Raw genomic sequence first — 20442 nt, 5'->3', positions numbered from 1 at the left:
TGGATGCAAAGATTTTCAGGATGAGTTGTACGGAACGAGGCAGCTCATGTAAACACCAGCCATGGATGTGACGTTGCACCGGTTTGATTAATTGAACAAATGGATGCTTTTTATCTCCCATCGCATCATCATAGGTCATTGTATTTACCCGCGTTGCCCGTTTGATTGTTTTTTCGCACGAGCAAGCTGAGGCAGATTTAAGCTAGCTGTCACTTAGCCAAGAAGCCACATCAGCTGCACTTAGCATATCATCGATGTAAGACAACTGTGCGCATTTTCTGTTGTATTTGCACTGCGAAAATGATTCTTTTTAATGCCTGGTGCTGCCTTTTGCAGATATTTCGTCATGGCAGAGGGCATGATGAGCAAAGCAGCCACGATGGAGATTCCCATTAACAGCAATGGAGACACTGGGACACAGCCAGAGGATGACAGTCTGGAGCAGGTCACTTATATAAATGTATATGTTGTTGTTGTTTTTTTATGTAATGTTGTTTTGTTTTCAGCATCTCAAACATCATTTTGCAAACACGATGCCGCTAAATATTCACCTGAGATTTCAACCTTGATTTACAAGCTTAAATTGTTCAATGACTATTCTTATATCGAATTCGTTTTCACCATTCACGTTTCTCGAAATGCCATTGAGTTTTTTTTCCAGCCCCGCGTCTATAAAAACCCTTTTTCGTTTACATAATAAACTCTGGTTCATTTGAGAAAAAAAAAACGTCACATTGCAAATACAGCATCACTAAATATCGATCCGAGAGTTCTAACTTGACTTACAAGCTCAAACTTTTCCATGATTAATCTTGTATCCAACTAATTTAACAATGAGTATTTTATAAAAAATCGATTGTTTCTTTTTCAGTTCCACCTCCATAAAAAACGTTTTTTTCATTCAAGTAAAAAATAGCTATGTGCATTATTTGAAAAAGAAAAACATCACATTGCAAACACAGTGTCGCTAAATATTCATCTAAGATTGCTACCTTGACATACAAGCTTAAATTTTTCCATCACTAATCTTATCTCAAACTAATTCAAGCATTAGCATATTTTTAATAGCTATTGATTTTTTTTTCCAGCCGCACCTCCATAAAACTCTTTAATATTGAAATAATAAATAAATAAATAAATAAAAACCATCCCATTGCAAACACAGCGTGACTAATATTCATCCGAGATTGCTACCTTGACAAAAACAACCGCTCGGAGCGCATTAAACTTTACATTGGCGAGGCGTTCATTGACCACTCACAATATGGGAATTCTGAAACACACATAACCCGCAACAACTATATAATTTACGGATATGAACGCAAGCAAATACGAAAAGTTTATTCTATTTCGCTACAGATTTTACATTGTTGCCAAGGTGCGTTTTATACGCGGTAACATAGAAAAACACCAAAATTTGACCTCAAAATAAAGGCTGCATCCTGTACACAGTTGTGTTTTTTATTTGGGCAATTGCTGAATATTGTGTACTACAACAAACCTAATTGAATTGTTCACGGCTCAGGATTTGCAGCAGGTGATGGTTTCGGGACCCAACCTGAACGAAACCAGCATCGTCTCTGGAGGTTACGGCGGTCCGGCGGGGGGCATCATTCCGACCAGCTCCATCAAAGGTACTGCCCGCAACGGCACGGGCTATTCGTTTTCCTCCCTTAACCCCGATGAGGTTACGAATGGCCTCGGATGGCAAAAAGAGGCGGGCCCGACAACCGGAAGCTGGACGATGAGCGCGTCGTCCGCTGACCTCCAGGCCGCTGCTTTACAGTATACGACCGTATCTCATAGGGCCCGCCGTTCGTTTCAACCCCGAATATTTGGACAGAAGACGTGGCCCGGCGCCCGCATCAGGTGTCTGTGCATTCTGTCCATGTTTCCCAACTTCAACCCTTCCGGTCTTTCTCTTTTGGGCCCGTTATTATAAAATGTGTCCGACCTGAACAACAAAAGGACGTGGATGCAGCCTTGTTTGCATGCCGACATTGGCGGCTGAGGGAAAACATCCCAACCTTAACCCTCATGTTATGTTTTGTGACGTTTTTTTTCTGATCTGGTGTCAGATATCAACTGTGACCTTGTTGGGATCATTAGAATTTGTACTTATTTGTAGCATTTTACCCTACGCGCTAGGGGCGTCCCTATACATCTTTTTTATATACCAATATCGAGGTCCCCCAGGAAGGCTAACATCGAAAAATTTGTACAAAGAAAAGATTCGATACATTTTTTGGATGTTGTGGATTTGTACCCACAACAGATTTAAACATCAGAATTGGGCATGTACTCGTGTCAATTTTGTCGTGTGCAGTTCGTTCTTTTAATCCATAAGAAGGCATACCTGCTGTGTGTAATTATACATTTTGTTAGGTTAGGTATTGTTTTAAGTTAGAATACACTTAGGGAAGTGGAGCGGTTTTTTTTTGTTTTGTTTTTTATTAGCAGCTGCTTTGATGGCCCACCGTATACCAGGATTGCACAATGAATCGAATTGTAATCACGATCGCAATGCTGGCTGCCACGATTAATTAAGCGGATCCTCCGCAATATTACCATTTAAAAAGCCAAAACCGGCTACCGTATATGTCAAATCGAGCACTTTGTCATCCAACCACCAGGGGGCAATATTTTGCACATGTTTGCATGACCAGAGCTTTTCTCACCCTGTCTTATTATTTACCAGTGTGAAATGGCATTGAGTTTCTCACCTGATTCCTCATATACAGTGCTAGCTGTCAATTGAGACCCATTTTGAAAAGTCTGATCTTCTGTTCAGTATTGATCACTTTTGTTCAGTATTGTTTTGAATCAAAGCCAAATATTTGACAAAACACGGATTGATTACCCAAAGGGGAAGAAAAATAAACGTCACAGACAATTTTCAGTCTCTCAAAGTGCAAACAAACATGTAACATGAGGGTTAAAAGACTTACTAACCACGTATGAGCATTTATATCATGTCTTGTGTTGTTGGGTATTGGTAGGATGGCCGTCATTGCTGTTTGCATTTCATCTCATTAACTCCATTCTTCCACGTTCCTCGAGCGCATGAGAAAACAAACGCATGCTGCGCATATCTTCAATCGCCGCCGCATTTCATTTTGCAAAGCTTTTCTCACCCGTGTTCCGCACCCCCCCCCCCTCCCCCCCATACCCATGGCAGACATCCGCATGAAATCACGGGCCGCTAGCTTGCCCAGCAGCCAGCCCGCTGCCACTCCACCGGCTCAGCACGAGCAGCTCTCAGGTATCCTCGCTGAAGCCCGTCACCATGTCCTCTTCAACTCATCGCCATGACTCATCACGGATCGAGCGAGTCAGCGCTTTTGTGTCAGCTGCTCCTTATTTATTTATTTGAAGGCTCCTCAAACCATAACACCTGCAACGCGACAGAGGAGGTATCCCGTGGTGTGGCGGTGGAGAAACTGGACAGTATGAAGAAATGGGGTATAAACACGTATAAGGTATTTTGCATCTCAGTCGACGGCCATTTTGCCCCTTGCAGGCGCCCGGAAATGACATCACAGTTGCAATCACCTGTTTAGTTGAGTTTTTACCCCTGTTGGGTCCCAGGGACTCGCAATACGAAAAACCCATGGGTCCCTACACAAATGTTTGGAGTCCCAAAAATTGCGCAATCAAAACAGTCACTGTAAAATGTAATAAAATGATAGAAATAACATTCGTCATCATCTTGCAATCGCTGATAAAACTTAGTCCATTTTGGTAGAAAAGTCTTTACTCGAGAGTTCGTTTGTTTGGCTTCAACAAATGTGTTTTGTTCCTCTTCTCGCTCTTCCAAAGCGTTTCATTTTCGCTTTTGCTTTCTCGCTCAGCGTTATTTGATGATGTATTACTTGTTTTGTTACTGATACTAAAAAAATGTTGATTCGGCGTTGTTTCGGGCTGCAAGATTTCATTCATATTCCGTATATCAACGCAGGTTCTTGACATGAATCCGTTCTTGTGGCCCTGTAGTACCCATGCATTTATTTTTGATATCCTTGAAACCGCATTTTCTACTCAATACGTTGAAAACATGGCTGGGTTTGGTCAGGACCGCTGCCGCAGTTGTTTTTGGAATGCCCTCAGTGCACCAAGCAGATGTTCTCGGAGCGCTTCGGCCGAGGCTCGCGGACGGTGGACCTGGAGCTGGAGGCTCAGATCGACCTGCTGAGGGACACCAAGAGCAAGTACGAGAACATCCTCAGGCTGGCCACGGCGCTCACCAGCCACTTCCAGAGCATGGTGCACACGCAGCAGGCGCTCGCCGACACCTTCACCGACCTCAGCCAGAAGTCGCCCGAGCTGCAGGTGCGCCACACCTTTATGCTTTTAATGCATAAACTAAACTAATACTTCGGTACTAAATTTATATTTAGAACATTTATCATTATAATTTCACGGTAAACATGGTATTTTTTTCAGCTTTAGACTATCTCGTAACCTGTATAAACGCTGGAAAAAAGTGGATAACGGTTGTTGAAAGTTGATTTACGCTTATTTAAACCATTTTTATGGCTAATAATCATATTAGATTTTGCAAAATATAATTGAGAGTCACTGTTTTTGCCAAACACTTGAGAAAAACATCATATCCGATAAAAAATTGAAAAAGATATTACGTATATCTGCATTTTTTCAAAACGTCAAAATACGTGTTCTCACATATCTTGGAATCGGCGTCAACAAATCCACAATTTCTTTAATCCATGACCAGGAGTAAAGAAATGCCAATTTTCAAATCTCTTTTCTGAAATCGGCCGTTGGATGTGCCTGTTGTTCCCGCCCCCGACCACAGGATGAGTTCGGGTACAACGCGGAAACTCAAAAGCTCCTGTGCAAGAACGGCGAGTCCCTGCTGGGCGCCATCAACTTCTTTGTGTCCAGCATCGACACTTTGGTCAACAAAACCATGGAGGACACGCTGATGACCATCAAGCACTATGAAAACGCAAGGTACGGCAACGGCCCCCCGCCGGGTTTTCTCCGCTCGCGTGACCCGCCTTCATTGGGCGCCCAGGTTGGAGTTTGACGCCTACCGCTCCGACTTGGAAGAGCTGAGTTTGGGCCCGAGGGACGGCGCTGCCGTGGTCCGCATGGACATGGCCCAGCACGACTACCAAGTGCACAGGGACAAATACGAGCGCCTGCGCAGCGACGTCACCATCAAGCTCAAGTTCCTGGAGGAGAACAAGGTCGGCTGGATTGACCATCCGAAAAATCTTTTTTCTTCGCGCGACTACCTTCCGTCTACGCGTTAGTCAAATTTATCGTATAAGAGAATGTCGTTCCTGGAGAAATTGTAGCGACCGGGAAATGAAGCCTCATGAAGCGCTTGCGGTTATTTTTCCCGCCTCTAGACGGTGCTCTTGGGTTAAAAATAAAGGCTGGCGCAATGGAAATGGATTCAATTTGTAGATGGAGTTAAACTGCATGTTCAAGTCAAGAATTCCACCAAGAGAAGCAAAAAAATACATAAATTGAGCTTCTTGAGGCTTCTTTCGCCCATCGCTAGTTATGGAATGATATAAACTAAGGTGAAATGATTATTACCGTATTTTCCGCACTATAGGGCGCAGCCTCAATTCATGACATATTTTACAACTTTTTCAATCACAATATAGTAATACTCAAAGTAAAAACAATAATACCTCTCAAAAGCATAATAACTCAATGTCAATCTCAATATTGATCCATATATAAGGCGCGCCTGATGATAAGGCGCACCATCAGCTTTTGAAGAAAAATGAAGGCTTTTAGGTGCACCTTATAATTCTTGGATTTCCGAAATATATAAATATGACACCTCCTGTCTAAAACAAGCGGGTAGCGGATGAGTTTTCATCCGTGCGTGTCATCTACTTCCTGACAGCGGAGGGCGCCAACGGCTCGCCTTGAAAGTACCCAGTCATTTGCCCTAATTCCGTTTCATTTGCGGGTCAGGTGAAAGTGATGCACAAGCAGCTGCTGCTGTTCCACAACGCCATCTCGGCCTACTTTGCCGGCAACCAGCAGCAGCTGGAACAAACTCTGGTGCAATTCAACGTCAAGCTAAAGCCGCCCGGCGCCGACAAGCCGTCCTGGCTGGAGGAACAGTGACGGGTGGCAATCAAGGGAAGTGCTTGTTTTTCTCGGGAATCCTCACACGATTGCTACAAGTTTTATTTATTTATATTTTATTATGCCACGCGCTAGTCTTTGGTAGTCCAGTCGTTTCCATGTATATAACAATACGTAAAGGATAGACCTTTTAGTGGGCGTGGCTATTGGGCATTTTCTTTCTTTTTGTTGTCTTTTGGGTTTTTTTTTTTCAGGAGAGTTTGTAATTGATCTGTGTTGTGTTCTGTGTTACCAACGGCACGTCGCAAGTTGCTTCACTTTTTCATTATTACGATCGGCGGAGGCCACGGACATTTTGGTCTCGAGGACCCGGGACTGAAATGTCACAGGAAGTTTGCTGTTTTCGGGTCGTTTTCAGTTGTTCTCTCCGGACCGATTAGCGGCCAATTGGTTTCCAATTTGAATGACTGGTAAGTATTTTGTACGGAAGAGGATTGGGGCCAGTGAAGGAAAAAAAAGGTCAACAGGAAACCTACTTCTGTCTCCTAATTTCTTTTCAGAATTCTGAGGGTTGGAATTCTGCAAGAAATATTTTCAGCATTCAGATTTTTGGCTGACTTTGAGAACAGGCTAAAATCATCATAATTCCGACCTCAAACTTCAAATTCTGAGAGTAGTCGGGATTCTCTCTTTAAGGTCAAAATTCTGACTTCACCGAATGACGAGAATTCCCTAGTCTGTAAAGTCAGAATCCTGACTAAAGTCTGAGAACAAGAATGAGAATTCTCATTTTGAGTCAAGATTCTGTCTAAAGTGGAAATGCAAATAATGTGTTGACTCTCACATTAAAATCAGAATTCTGACTTCTCAGAGTTCTCATAATTTAATCAGAATTCTCACTAGTCATAATTCTGACGTCTCAGAACAATGAGAATTCTCTAGTCAGAATTCTCACTTTAACATCTGAATTTTGGCTTCTCAGAGGTCTCATAATTTAGTCAGAATTCTGACTTTAAAGTCAGAAGTCTGGGTATAAGAATGAGAATTCCCATTTTCGTCAGAATTCTGTCTCGAGTGAAAAGGATAAAAGTGTTTTAAAGCAGAATTCGGAGTAAAGTGAAATGTTCAGAAAAGAGTCCAAATTCTGACTTTAAAGCTTGAGATTAAAGAAATGAAAGAATTCTGACCAAAGTGAGTCCAAAAAAAAAGTTCTAAATCTGAATAGAATACAATCATATTCTTCACTATAAAGTCAGAAATCTAGTCAGAGTTCTGACTGTTGTCAGAATTCCTGAGAGAAACGTGAGAATTCGTTTGCTTCACAAGCCTTAATCCTCCTCACTAGGACGAAACCGAGTTGTGGGAAATTTCCATTTTCTCCCCGTGCCTGGACAGAAAATGCCAGCAAAACTTTTTTGTTTTCACTTTTTCCCAAGGTGGTTGAAAGCGACCATTTTCCTTCCAAAACAAACCCCGTAGAATGTCGCCTGAGGAAATGTATACACGCAATAACCACTTTTATTTACCTGCCTGGATTGGTCCTTTTACATGGCGAGATGAAATCCATATATTTACGGTGTATATATTTGAGCGGAACTCTTGGCTAGCGTACAATCTTTCAACTTGCGCTTCGAGGACCCGATGAGCCGAACTTTTGACAACGATGCGTTTGATGGCCCAATTCATGAAACGGTACCACCCAAATGAACATTTTTGGGCTCTTCTAAGCGAATGTTTTCCTTCTTTTACGTTGCTGTCTTTCCAATCTGTGTACGAAACGCTGTATTTTCACGTCTTCTGTCCTTGTGGTGGTGCACTCGCAAATAAAAATCTGATGGATGATTTTGTTCCGTTTAAATGCGCATTTGACGCGGGAGAAAAACGGCCAGGAAAAAACTGGCACGTGGACGTCCGTGTTGATTATAAACTGATAACCGATGCGGGTTTGTTGTGGGTTTATTTTTGCACGGCAGACAATCGGCGACTGAAATTTTACAAGTCGTCCTCAAATGGTGGTATGGAAAAACGGGAGTTTGCGCGTCCGCCTCGCAGTTCAGAGGTCACGGGTGGTGTTGGCATGCGTGTTCTCCCTGTGCCTGTGTGAATAGCGCTAAAAAGCGCCCGATTGGATTACTGTGACGCTGTTGTCTTTTTGACAATAACGGTGCCGTATTTTCCGTGTTTTTAAACGCACCGGATTATGAGGCGGCGCATTGTATAATCAAGGCATTTAGGTGTACCTTATCATGCAGAAAATATTGTAGTGTTTTATTAAAAGTATATAGTGTTTTATATATGATAAAACAGTACATTGAATCTTACCATCTGGATTTACAACAAATTTAAAAAAATTAGCAGTAAATCTTTTGGGTAAGCGCCAATAGAATGGGACAGCTTGGTGACATTTTTTATGCTTTTTACATAGAGAAACAATGTGCCAAAACTTGAGATTGAATTTTTGTTCATTTTTTTTTTCCTTAATTTTGAGAAAAAGGCCAATCAAACTTTGGTGGCATAGTATCCTGTATTTTACCTTTCAAAACAGTCAATTTTGTAGAAAATAACGTGAAAATTGAACCAACAGCGCTCCATTGTCTTCGACGTGGCTTCCTGCTTTTTATTTGTATTTTTTTTATATTTCTCGCTCCCCTGCAAAATGTTGCTTTTCGCCAAGCGGTCCCCTCCTATTGTCTTGTATCATTTGTCCCCCACCATCAGGTCATTAGCATTGAAACGGATGATTACATCCCAGCTTCATTATTTCCCAAGGTAAATATCAATTTTCCACTAATGATTGAAAGAGAGTGTGTGTGTGTGTGTGTGTGTGTGTTTGTGTGTGTCTTAAAAACAAATCAATGTCCTGTCATCTGGTATCTTTTTAACGCAACTCATGACGTTGCTGGAGTCCATAAATCCAGGCGAGCGCTCACAGTCCCGAGCGCTCGCACAAAAAAGTCAAGGAGCTCTAGCAGAGATCCCAGGTGGTGCTCCGAGCCGCCCGCTAAGGTGAGCATGCGCACACACACACACACACACACACACACACACACCCTCCTCCCGCCGCCGCCGCCTCTCCATGGGCGTGTCCTTCAACTTTCCAGGGAAGAGCTTTCAAGTTTCAGCACGACAAGAGGCAGTCAGGAATGGAAAAATAGTAGAACGCGCGGTTTATTTTATACGGAGCAAAAGTAAAGGTAAGTTTGTCTTTTTATGACTTAATTGATCCTTTTGCTCGCTGAGTCACATCCCGGCTATCGAATTAGTCATGTGATTGCTCCTTTTGCTACTTTATTGATCTTTGAGCTCACGTTCCAAAGTATTACGCGACACACACACACACACACACTGTTGCCAAAAACAGTGGTAGCGAATGTTATCACACCCTGCGCTGAAGTAGAACTATGGATTCATGTGATCAAAAAAAAAGTGATCAGAGGTGAACGAGGCGCAAGATAAATGTTTGTGTTGATACCCCAAAACCACCGGCTGGCGCTTATTATCCAAATGGATTAGTATAACTTTTCTAAAAAAAAGTCTTGATCCTAAAATAAAAACAAAGTAATGAGCTAAAATGTTGTTTACAGTAAATAAAACGTGTATTTTTTTTAAGTACTTTTCAGTCATGAACTAGTGGAAAGCATTTTTTTCTTATATGCAAACAAGTCGCAATATAAAAACGTTTAGCCATAAGTTGCTTCATGTTCAAATTCATTTGCTTTTGTTTTGAAAAGAACTCTTCCTGTCATGATATTAAAATGCATTGAATCAGATTGACTGACAAATGTACAAACCCTATTAAAATCTCAGGTACCTTGGCATACGCCCAGGGGGTACTCCATGCATTCAGTATTTATTTATTTATTTTCTTATTTGGGCGACTGTGCACCGTGATTTTTTTTTTTTTAATCAACTCGTGAAATATCGATAAATCTGATGTGTGGACTTTGACCACAGTAGCAGCTATTGGACGGCAATCCTAAAACTTTATTTAAATCACTGCCCTACAAATGACAAAAATGGAGTTAGCCCACTGTGGTTCTCGTCGGCTCTATTATCTTCTATTAATGTTGACATTTCGCGGTGAAACCTCTTTTTTAGATGGATAGTTTGAACAATACCTGAACAAAGTATTTTTCCCTTAACTGCAAATTTCAAATCTTATCAATGGTGTAGATTGTATGTCATAATATGATAAGCCGACGATCAGGAAAAAGCTGTGACCCGCGTCCTGATACTTTTAATGAATGCATTACAAACTTTTAATCAGATTACTCTTGTAAATTGCTACTGAAATGAATGAATACCAAATGAATGCAGTAGCCGCAGCTTTATAACTTGATGGTGTGTGTTTTGAGGTAATAACACTGTTGTAGCAACCCCACACCTTTTTTTTTTTTTTTTGCCCCCAGAATGAATGCGTCACTCTTCCTGCCGTTTGGGACACTCCTATTGCACCAGAGTCCAATGAAGACAAAAAGCGTGACGCTGCCGCCGGATTTGCTTTCATCCAGCACGTGCAGCTGAGAAGATCACTTCTGGAATCGCCGTCGATATGAATGCGGACGAGCCGCCGCCGCCGCCCCCTCCCCCTCCCCCGTTATTGCCGCCCCCTCCGCCCCCGCCCGGCCCGGCCGGGTCCAAATTGGAGCGTCGGCGCTCCGGCTTGCGCAACTTCAACTGGGAGACCATCCCCAAGCACACGGTGATGGGCAAGCATAACATCTGGACGGAGGACCAGGCGGACGGCGACTACCAGCTGGACACGGAGCACATGGAGGAGCTCTTCAGTCATAAGCGGGCGCAGCAGCGGAACCGGCAGCGGGGCCGCCAAGGTGCCGGGGGCCCGCTGGCCGCCGTTTCCGGACCCGAACTGGTAAGTGGGGGAAAAACAGCCGACTTCGCTTGCTGTCCGCTGCGGCCCCTCTTGTTTTTTTTTTTAAGTTTTTGTTTATTGCTCATTTTTACATCTTATACACCAATTAGACCCCCAAATTTCATTGTGTACCAGCTATACAATGCCAATCAAGGGATTCTGTTTATTTATTTATAAGTAGTGTTCTTTATCGTTCACATTTACATATTATACATCAATCAGAGCTCCCAATTTGTACCAATTTTGTACAATTATGTACCAGCTGTATTGTTAGAATAAACGCTTTATCTATTTAATATTATTATCGCCCATATTTATTTATTATTCACCAGAGCTCCCAATTTCATTGTATGCCAGCTATACAGTGACAATAAAGGGATTATGTTTTTGTTTATTTATTTATTGAACACCACTCATACAGTAGCTCACAATTTCATTGTATATCAGCTATACTATGGGACGAAAAGGTTTTTATTTATTTATTAGTATTCTTTATTGTTCATATTTATCTACTGTGATGTACATCAATTATAACTCCCAATTTTATTATCAATGACTATAAAGGGACCTATGTATTTATTTATTTACCCAGTATTTGGCATTTTAGCATAAATGGGCAGTGACCATTTTCAGTGTATATATATATATATATATATATATATATATATATATATATATATATATATATATATATAATAATAATAATAAATAATAGAATAAATAAATGCAAAATAATGAATACAATTTAATATATATATATTATAATATATTAACAAGAGCTTCTGCAGATCCTCTTGTTTGAAATGAAAACACATAAGTAAAATTGTATGCTTTTTTTGGAAGTTTTGGTCCAACTTGATTTCAAACTGTTGAGACTCTGGTCTCTATGACACGTATTGACTTTTGTTGTAGGTGTGTCTTTGAAACACAATGAAGAGAAATCACCGTAGGCCAAGTTGAGTAAAAGTTAAACTGAAAAAAACGAGCCAAGTTGAACTGAAACAACCTTGAGAAGCTCAGCAAAATCGATCCAAGAAAGAACGGGCCAATGCGTAATACACGCCCCGTACGAGCTCCACGAATGCTCCTCGGCTAGCAAAAAGCACGAACTGGAATAAAGGTAAACACGGAATGACATCATTCATGATCGGAGAACCTTATCTCTTGGTTACACAGTGCGTGTTTGCTAAGGGAAGGTTTTCTCGCGCGGCGTTCTCTGCTGTAGAAGCAAATTAGAAAAGCTGCACTATGCATTTTTTTTTTTCACAATTTGAAATCATCCCCTGGTGTATTCCATTTTGCCGGTCAAGCCGGCAACCTTGAAATTGACCTTCCTTGCCCTGTCTTCTCAGGTGTCCATCCTCAGCGCAAAGAGGAGCATGAACATGGGTATTTTCCTCAAGCAGTTTAAGCGGTGAGTCCCCGGCGTACGTCACTGGCTTTTCGCAACATCGGCACGCGGTGTAACGGCACGGCGTCGTACCGACGTGTCCCGGCGCGCCCGCTCGAGCCGGGATGAGAAAGAAGCATGTTGCCCAAGGCCCTTGATTCACACCGTATACAAAATAACAACTGGCATAGTTATCTAGCCGTTTGGTTTTGTGATAATCGAATAATCGGGATAAAAATGTGAATTTTTATTTATTTATTTAATTTTTTTTGTGAATGAACAATTATAAATACAAAAGACAGTAAATTAAATTGCCACGAATTAATTCTTTCACTGCCATTGACGGGTATAGACGTGCGTATTTCTTGAGCTGGCATTGAATGAGTTCATTATTCTACTATATGTCTTTTGCATGTATAGGAGAATAAAATAAGAATTACTTGCTGCAAATAATTCATTTAATTTGCCATTTGGCGAAGAACATTTAAGTCATTCATTGCCAATGACGACTATAGACGTCCATTTTCCTGGGCTGGCATTGAATACCAGCCCAGGAAAATGGACGTCTATAGTCGTCATTGGCAATGAGTTAACTCATTCAATGCCAGCGACGTATTTTCGCGTTTTTTTTTTTTTTTTTTTAAGAGTCCAGACATCAAACCCCAGATACTTAAGTACTAACTCAGTACTTAATTACATTATGGACATTAGTTTTTAGATACTTAAGTATTAAATCAATACTCGAGCATCTGGGATTCAAGCGGTCCAACCTCAATAAAACTAAATGTTGTCCCGCCTCTCCGTTCACGTGCGCTCGTCAATCCGCAGGCCCGTCACCGACATGATTGAGGAAATCAAAGCGGGAAACGGCCTGGCTTTTGGTCCCGGGAAATTGCGGGAGCTGCAGAAACTGCTGCCGGATGACGGCGAGGTACCCGCTCTACTTTTTCAACACGTCTCCATTATTCTATCACAAATAAGAGCTTGTTGACTATAGGGCACGCTTTGAAATTCTTCTCATTGAAGCACATGATATAATAATGCCGACCTCCATGCCGGCTCATTCAAGCATATGTCTAAATGCTGAAGGAGACAAGTCAAGCCGTCTTTTCCTTTTCATAATGCGTCATAATGAGCTTGTTAACTAATAATAATAGGGCGCACTTTGAAATTCTTCTCATTGCGGCACATTACAAAATATTTCCTGCTTGGTGGGGGGGGTTTTACTAAGTAGACAAGTCAAGCCGTCTTGTCCTTTTCAAAACACGTCAGAGCCCACCGAAAAAATGATCCGCACGGCAATTTGGTGACGTTTTTGCGATGTTCTGTGCAAACACTCTAAAATGTGTGCACACAAATTGAATTCGAGGTATATAAAATTCATTTATTCAAACACAAATATGTGGAAAAAAATTGGTCTGTTTTGTGTTATGCGGTTGTAAGTCGACCCCCTAATACAGGGGTTGAAAATAAGGGGAAAAAACTCGTTTGCGCTCGGAGAAATACGGCACGTGACAAAAATCTCCGTTTTTGCAGTTAAAAGAACTGCGCGGATTTAACGGGGACCAAACGGCCCTCCCGGATGCGGACCTCTTCATGCTGCTGCTGATCCAGATCCCCGGGTATCAACCTGCCCAATCCCGCCATCTTCTTTTGGAGATTTCCCGTTGATCGGATAAAAGTTTACGATTGCGGAGTTTTGTGTGTGTGTCAGGTATGAGGAGCGTCTAAGTAGCTTGGTCCTCAAGGAGGAGTTTTTCCCCATCATGGCCGAAATGAGAGACTTTATTGGCATTCTGAAAGCTGCTGGAAATGGTACTCTTCTTTGACGTTTTAGTTTCCCACAAAGTAATACTTTGTGCTAATGTACCTAAATGTTCTCAGAGCTCCTGGATTCCGACAGTCTGCACTCCGTCATTCGGCTGGTTTTGAAGACGGGAAATTACATGAATGCTGTGAGTAGCAGGGGATGGATTATGCGCGCGCGCGTGTGTGAACTTGGCTTGTTTTGGACAACAGGGCGGCTACGCGGGCAGCGCCGTGGGTTTCCGCATGGCCTCCCTGCTCAAGTTGGTGGACACCAAAGCAAACAAACCTGGGATGAATCTCATGCACTATGTTGTCATGGCAAGTGCACCCCCCTGCTTTCAACAACTTGTTTGTTTGATTTGTGGGGATTCTAAATCTTTCTAAATGTGATTTGTTTACTACAGCAAGCTCAGAACATTGACGCCGAGCTACTCAACTTTCCCAAACAACTGGCACACATTCAAGCTGCTGCAAGGTAGGCGTGTTTTTTTCCTGCTTGGAAATTGACCTAAGCGCCCCCTGGGGGTGGCCATGGCGATCCTTTTAATATAAAGAAAGAAGTAAGATGTAAAGAATAATAAAAAAAACACTCCTAAACCCTTTAAAATCCTATTAATTATAGCAATTGACAGTATAATGTAGTTCACTTGTTTGCCTTGAGATGGTGCAGGTGTGTTGGTGATGAGTGCAGAGTGAGATGCCTTTTTAGGACATTTAATTTGTACGTTTTTATTTTACATTTCCAGTGATCCAGGAATACAAGTCCACAGGAGCAATAATCTTTCATTTTTTAAATTATTTTGAGCATGTAATTTAGCATATAAGTATAGTTTGAGGTCATGCAACGTGCTTCCTGTGTGATGTCATCGCTAACGTGCTAACAACATGCTAACAACTATAAAGTGGCATATTACATATGTGTTATGGTATGTTTACATATGTGACTTTGTGCAATGTTAGTCTTAGCTAATGTCAATTTTATGTTTGTTTGTTCCACGATGTAAATTGTTCTGGATGAAAATTGAAAGACCACAGTGAAATTCAATGCAAAAAACTATTGCTGGCACCGAAATCCTAAAATTAGGCTTTGATTTTACCGCGCCCCTCCAAGATTTATTTTTCGCCCTTGTGTTTGCAGAATCAATCAAAGTGACCTTGAAGCCGAATTGGACCGCCAAGTCAAAAGAGTGAACGAGGCCAAGGCCAATACGTTGAAGCAGGAAGACCTCAGGCTTCAAATGTCCGATTTCCTCAAGGTGAGAAAGGCCTGGGTTGGAATCCTTGTTTGCTGTCACCGGAGACTCCATTAGGGGACTGGTACTAAGTACTGCGTGGGGCCCAGGATGCTGAGACCTGCTTGGACGAGGTGGAACGGGAACTGGAGGAGCTGGAGTCAGCCAGCGACGCTGTGGCGCAGTACTTCTGCGAAGACCCCAGCAAGTTCAGACTGGAGGAGTGTTGCTCAATCTTCGACTCGTTTTGCGAGAGGTTCCTACGAGCCGTGCAGGTTAAGCCCGTGTTCCGACGTGTTGGAAAAAGTCTCCGCTCAACACTTGATTTCTGAACAAAACTGCTGCTTCTCAAAACTTTAACCCCTGCGAAAATGTCGACGTATTTAGAAGTACATTTGATGATGTTTTACGTTTGAACGTAGATGGGCTCTACATTTGAACGTAGACGCCCGTTAAAAATGTCGGGATTGCACTTTTCATCCGTCGTCGTAATCGTCGGGATGGACGTTACCTCAGGCGATATCGTACCATTACAGGCTGGAGACAGACAATGGTAATTATTGCTAGTAAGAATACGAGTGATAGAAAAATGCACAAATGTGCGTCAAAACTCAGCTTATGTGGCTGAAAAATCAATCTTCCTTGAATGGTATTGAATTTTAAAAAAAACATCTAATTTTTAAGTTACCATTCATAGGGCACATGTTGATTGGCCCAAAAGGAGTTCACTAGTTTCACTACAACTTTCGGGTCGACCCGTTGAGGTTTGCCTTTTCCCCCCGCAGGAAAACACAGCGCGGGAGGTGGCCGAGGTAAAACGCCGACACAGGAACCGTCTTCAGAGCGCCGCCAAGCGCAGATCCACGGCCACCTGCTCGGTCCGAGACAAAGAAATGGAAGGGATCGCTTTGGAGTCCGTCCTGCAAAATTTCCTGACCAACCGGCTCCAGAGGAGACGCTCCGGACGACCCTCGTCCACTCACGGCAGCCCCCAAACGGGAAGTCTGTCTGAGATCGCGTCTCAGCCCAACCTCCTGGAGCTCAAACGCGTGGGCTCTTTAAAGGCCGGCGTCACGGCGAAGAAAGAGTGGAATTCGGCCGCCGAACTCACGGCCGCTCCCCGCCGACGGGCGAGCGCCTCGGACGACGAGACGGACGTCGGGTCCCAAAAGGGTAAGGGTGAGGACGCCGCGCGTCGCGCCGTCGAGGAATCCGGCGGTAGGACTCCCAGCGTTTCCTCGTCGGCTCGATCCTTCTCCGCCGGCGCCGACATGGACGAGGACGATCTCCAGGACAATAACGAGGAGGAGGCCCAAAAGTTACGCGAAGCCTCCAAGAAGGTTTTGCTCTACCAGGGCAGCCGGGGCAGCGTCTCGTCCAACGAGTTTTCCGTCGCGGAAAACCCCAAATCGCCGAAGGCCGAAACTGTGCCCCGTCAGCGGACTTTTGACGCGGAGACGGATCGATACCCCGGAGACCCCACCAACGAGGATCTGGTCAAATTCTTGCTCAGCTCACCGCCCTCCTCAAAACGGAACATTGCCCGTCGACACACGTTGCCGGTGAAAGTCAAGAAGGACGAGGTTGAGGAGGGCGACGACGACTTGTGGATTCCCGTCCCCGGAGACGCGGACAAGGAAACCGCACGCGAGTCCGGCCGCTCGTTTGACTTTCCTGACCTACCTCAAAAACAAGACTCTCAGTCCACTGAAAGGGGGGTTAGCCTGCCTCCGCCCCCCGGCCAAGACAAGGAGCAAAGCCACCAGGAAGCCGCTGACGATGTTCCGCCCAAGAATTCCTGGAATAAATCGGAGTCCTCTGGTCTGTTCTATGGCTTTTTCAAGCGCCTCGGCGATATCGGTAGGCTGCAGACGAGCAAGGAAAGCGCCCAGCGAGGTCTCGGGACTGACGTGTAGGGTGGTGTTTCCAAACCAAGGGAGATGTTTTACAACTCTGCAACGCAAACGTGTCAATAAAACCGTCATTCTGAAATGACTTCCAAATGAACTTTACAGTGGCGGACCGGATGAGTTTGAGGATTTGGGGGGTCTTTTCGCAAATGCCTGAAGTCGGTACAATCTTCATTCACAAAAATATGCTACCGAACTGTGGGGGGGGGGGCTGAAAATAACAATGGATACAACCGGCCCAAATGCATTTTCTTTGTGAGATATTCTCATTGCCCAAAGGCAGGATTTACATTGTGTGCTTCAAGTGATGGAATTCCGTTTTTTTTTTTTGGCTCTGAATTGGCGCCGTTGGAATGTCTGTCATGGCAGCATAAACTGAAATAAGGAAAAAAAAAAACACCCATTGTAACGCTGGACTACAGGTGTGAGTTTAGGGTGGTTGGAGAGCCGCCTCAGGGATCAACTCCGAGTCCCTTTCCCTTTTCGGATCCATAAGGTTGGACTGGAGTTCTCATAGACTCTCAAATTTAACCTCATGAGCTACAATGGAAGCGAGTGGAGGAGCGTCTAAAAAGGTGGAGGCATGCATCGGAAAGTCGAGAAATAATTTGTTGACGTGAGATTAAATACGTTTGTGAATGAGAGCGGTTACGGGGGGAGAGTATATAGCAAGTATAATAGCAAGTGCGGAGGACTTTGAAAAATTTGAGTAACGGCGAGTGATGGAGGAAGCTAAAGAAATGGATCCGTGTAAGTCAGAACAGATGGAGGAAAGTGTCAGGTGGTGGGTGAGATGAGTTCACGAGTAATTCAAGTACCTCGATGCTCGAGGCATTTTTTTCTGCCCCAGGTTATTCAGCGTATACGGTCAGGAAGAAGTCAAGCTAACCGCAGCAACAAACGTTCACGCTACGCATGACAGGTAACATCCCCTAATTTGAATATCTGGATTCTTAAAAAACGTGAAAATGCGTCCTTGGCATTAAGTGACTTAAGGATGTGTAACAAAAAAAAGTCTTTGTGCATCACATATGACCTGCGATTAGCGGCTGTTTCAACGTTAGCAGCGCTAGCAGCTAACAGACTTTAAAAAAATTAAATAATACAACTTAATCAGCAGAGTTGCTGTTCCTACTGATCACATTTTAGGTAAGCGGGCTATTCAATTGTGCTTATTTTAGGCCGTAAAAATGACAACTATGGTTTATACATCACGTCTCATAGAACAAATCTTTCTAATGTTTCTAAAAGCAGTTTGAATTTAAGTTTAAAAAAAATGGATTCACTAAAAATGAAGAGGGTGTTCATGTTGAAGTGGAAATGCGTTTATTCCTGATTGAATTTCCAATTCGAATATGAAAATCTTCTATAGCTACGGCCCCGGTCACGTGATAGAGGAGTGACGGATGGAGGGATTTGATTTCGAAGCGCCCGTCGTTTTGCGAGTTCTACCAGGAGATGGCGCCATGTTGCAGTCAGGCAGGACAAATTTCGTTTCGGATCCTTTCCAGTTTATAGAAACCAAGACAAATTACTGTAATAAAGCATGTTCGAACATTGTAAGGTTATTTCTTGGGTTGGCCCCCAGGGAACATTTATACTTTTTTTTTTTTCTCCATCATTTTGTAATTCATCAGTTTGACATGCTGTCTTCATGTTGCTCTTCAGTGACGTCACCAGATGAGATTTTGCTTCCATACAATCAAGTCTTTGTTTTTTTTTTTTTTTTTTTTTTGGGGGGGGGGGGGGGGGGTAAATGGGTCAGTGTTACAAAGGCGTCCTGTCAATTGGGTCGTGTCTCTCCAATTGAAGTTCTGTCGAACCAGCAAACAAACAAACACCCGACGGCGGGCCAACATGTCGACTTGCGCCCACAAATCCTGCCGATTGAATATTCACTGACTCATTCAATCCCAAAGACGTATTTTTACGTTTTTTTTTTTTGAGTCCAGACATTCAATCGATGAACACTTATGTTTTGTGCTTTTTTTAAATAATAAAGGGCTTATAAATGGCTGATACTAAAAGAATTAGGCACTAAAGTAATTGATAAGTTTAGTATCTAATTAATTGTAATCGATTGCCTAAGTAATCAATAATTTCAGTGTCCAATTACTTCAAAGTAATTTATTACTACACCTAAAGTACCCAATTACTTTATGTACTTTAGTAAATACAAAAGTAATTGATAGTTTTCTTTCCTAATTGATTGTAATTGATTGTCTAAGCAATCAATCACTTCATTACACAATTACCTCAACTAAGTAGTCATTTAAAGTAATTTGCTTTTCCTAAAGTACTGATTTACTCTATGATTCTTAAGTACTAAAGTAATTGTGAATTTCAAGAGTTAAAGTTATATAAAGTAATGGAATACTTTTGATGCTAAGGTACTAAAAAGTGCTTATTTGACATAAATTAATTACTTTAGTAATTGACTGCATAATTGACTGTTAATATAGGTCAGCTTCTCATTGTAATGACATAATACTGCAATGCGTGAAAATGTCATCATTATTTATACGTGTCATTTATTTATGGAGTGCTTTGTATAATGCAATACAGTTTTCAGCAGCAAACGACCATAATAAACATATTTTCTCATAAACACCTATCTGACTATTTGTATAATTTTTTGCTGTTGTCTTAGAGCATTTCTTTCAAACATACGGTCCGCATATATATATATATATATATATATATATTCTAATATATATATATATATTAGAGGAGATTAAAAAAAAAGTGCATCTGCGTGGAGGTTGTTAAATGTCACCTTCTCCCCTCTGGTCTGCAAGCTGTGCCAGACGGCGGCGGCCATCTTGTGGAGGCAGTCTCCATGGCAACGCCGCGCTGCAGAATGATAAACGGCAGATGAGTGCGAGGGCGCCCCTCCCCCCAGCAACAAGCCGTCGCCTTTACTGCGCACCATCACACCGCACATCCTTTTTTAAATCAATTTTCAACATATATTACAGGATATACCACCTCCTTCATTTTAACCTTGAAATATGCTTAATTAATTTTTTATTCAGGCATCTCACAGGACACCCCCTTCAATTTTTTTTTTTTTTAAATAAAGCAGCCCTCCCTTGGTAATCCTCAGCCTAAAATGTAATAAACTCCATCCTTTTGTCCTTTTAAGGTGGA

At 42.5% G+C, this 20442-nt stretch overlaps 2 protein-coding genes across 4 annotated transcripts; both read left to right on the top strand.

The window, feature by feature from the left end:
• Nucleotides 1-7920, top strand: LOC148415401 (arfaptin-2-like). Of its 3 annotated transcripts, XM_088427354.1 has the most exons (10): nt 1-256; nt 337-445; nt 1526-1634; nt 1807-1869; nt 3179-3262; nt 3376-3479; nt 4108-4329; nt 4817-4974; nt 5039-5213; nt 5962-7920. In XM_088427354.1, exons 2-10 carry the CDS (start codon nt 347-349, stop codon nt 6115-6117), a joined length of 1170 nt encoding a protein of 389 aa, XP_088283480.1. In that variant the 5' UTR covers nt 1-256; nt 337-346; the 3' UTR covers nt 6118-7920. The 3 variants fall into 3 exon arrangements, with proteins under 3 accessions (XP_088283480.1, XP_088283478.1, XP_088283479.1); XM_088427352.1 differs by lacking the exon at nt 1807-1869; XM_088427353.1 differs by lacking the exons at nt 1807-1869; nt 3179-3262.
• Nucleotides 7921-8055: 135 nt separating this feature from the next.
• Nucleotides 8056-18994, top strand: fhdc4 (FH2 domain containing 4). The gene is made up of 12 exons (XM_088427350.1): nt 8056-9084; nt 10488-10951; nt 12304-12365; nt 13170-13272; nt 13878-13963; nt 14056-14156; nt 14226-14296; nt 14361-14468; nt 14555-14625; nt 15289-15406; nt 15493-15657; nt 16168-18994. Exons 2-12 carry the CDS (start codon nt 10631-10633, stop codon nt 17296-17298), a joined length of 2337 nt encoding a protein of 778 aa, XP_088283476.1. The 5' UTR covers nt 8056-9084; nt 10488-10630; the 3' UTR covers nt 17299-18994.
• Nucleotides 18995-20442: the final 1448 nt, after the last annotated feature.

Source organism: Hippichthys cyanospilos, chromosome 11, assembly GCF_059441005.1.
Source record: "Hippichthys cyanospilos isolate Australia breed blue-spotted pipefish chromosome 11, RoL_Hcya_1.0, whole genome shotgun sequence".
Lineage (NCBI taxonomy): Eukaryota > Metazoa > Chordata > Actinopteri > Syngnathiformes > Syngnathidae > Hippichthys > Hippichthys cyanospilos.
This window is presented reverse-complemented; position numbering and strand designations above follow the sequence as displayed.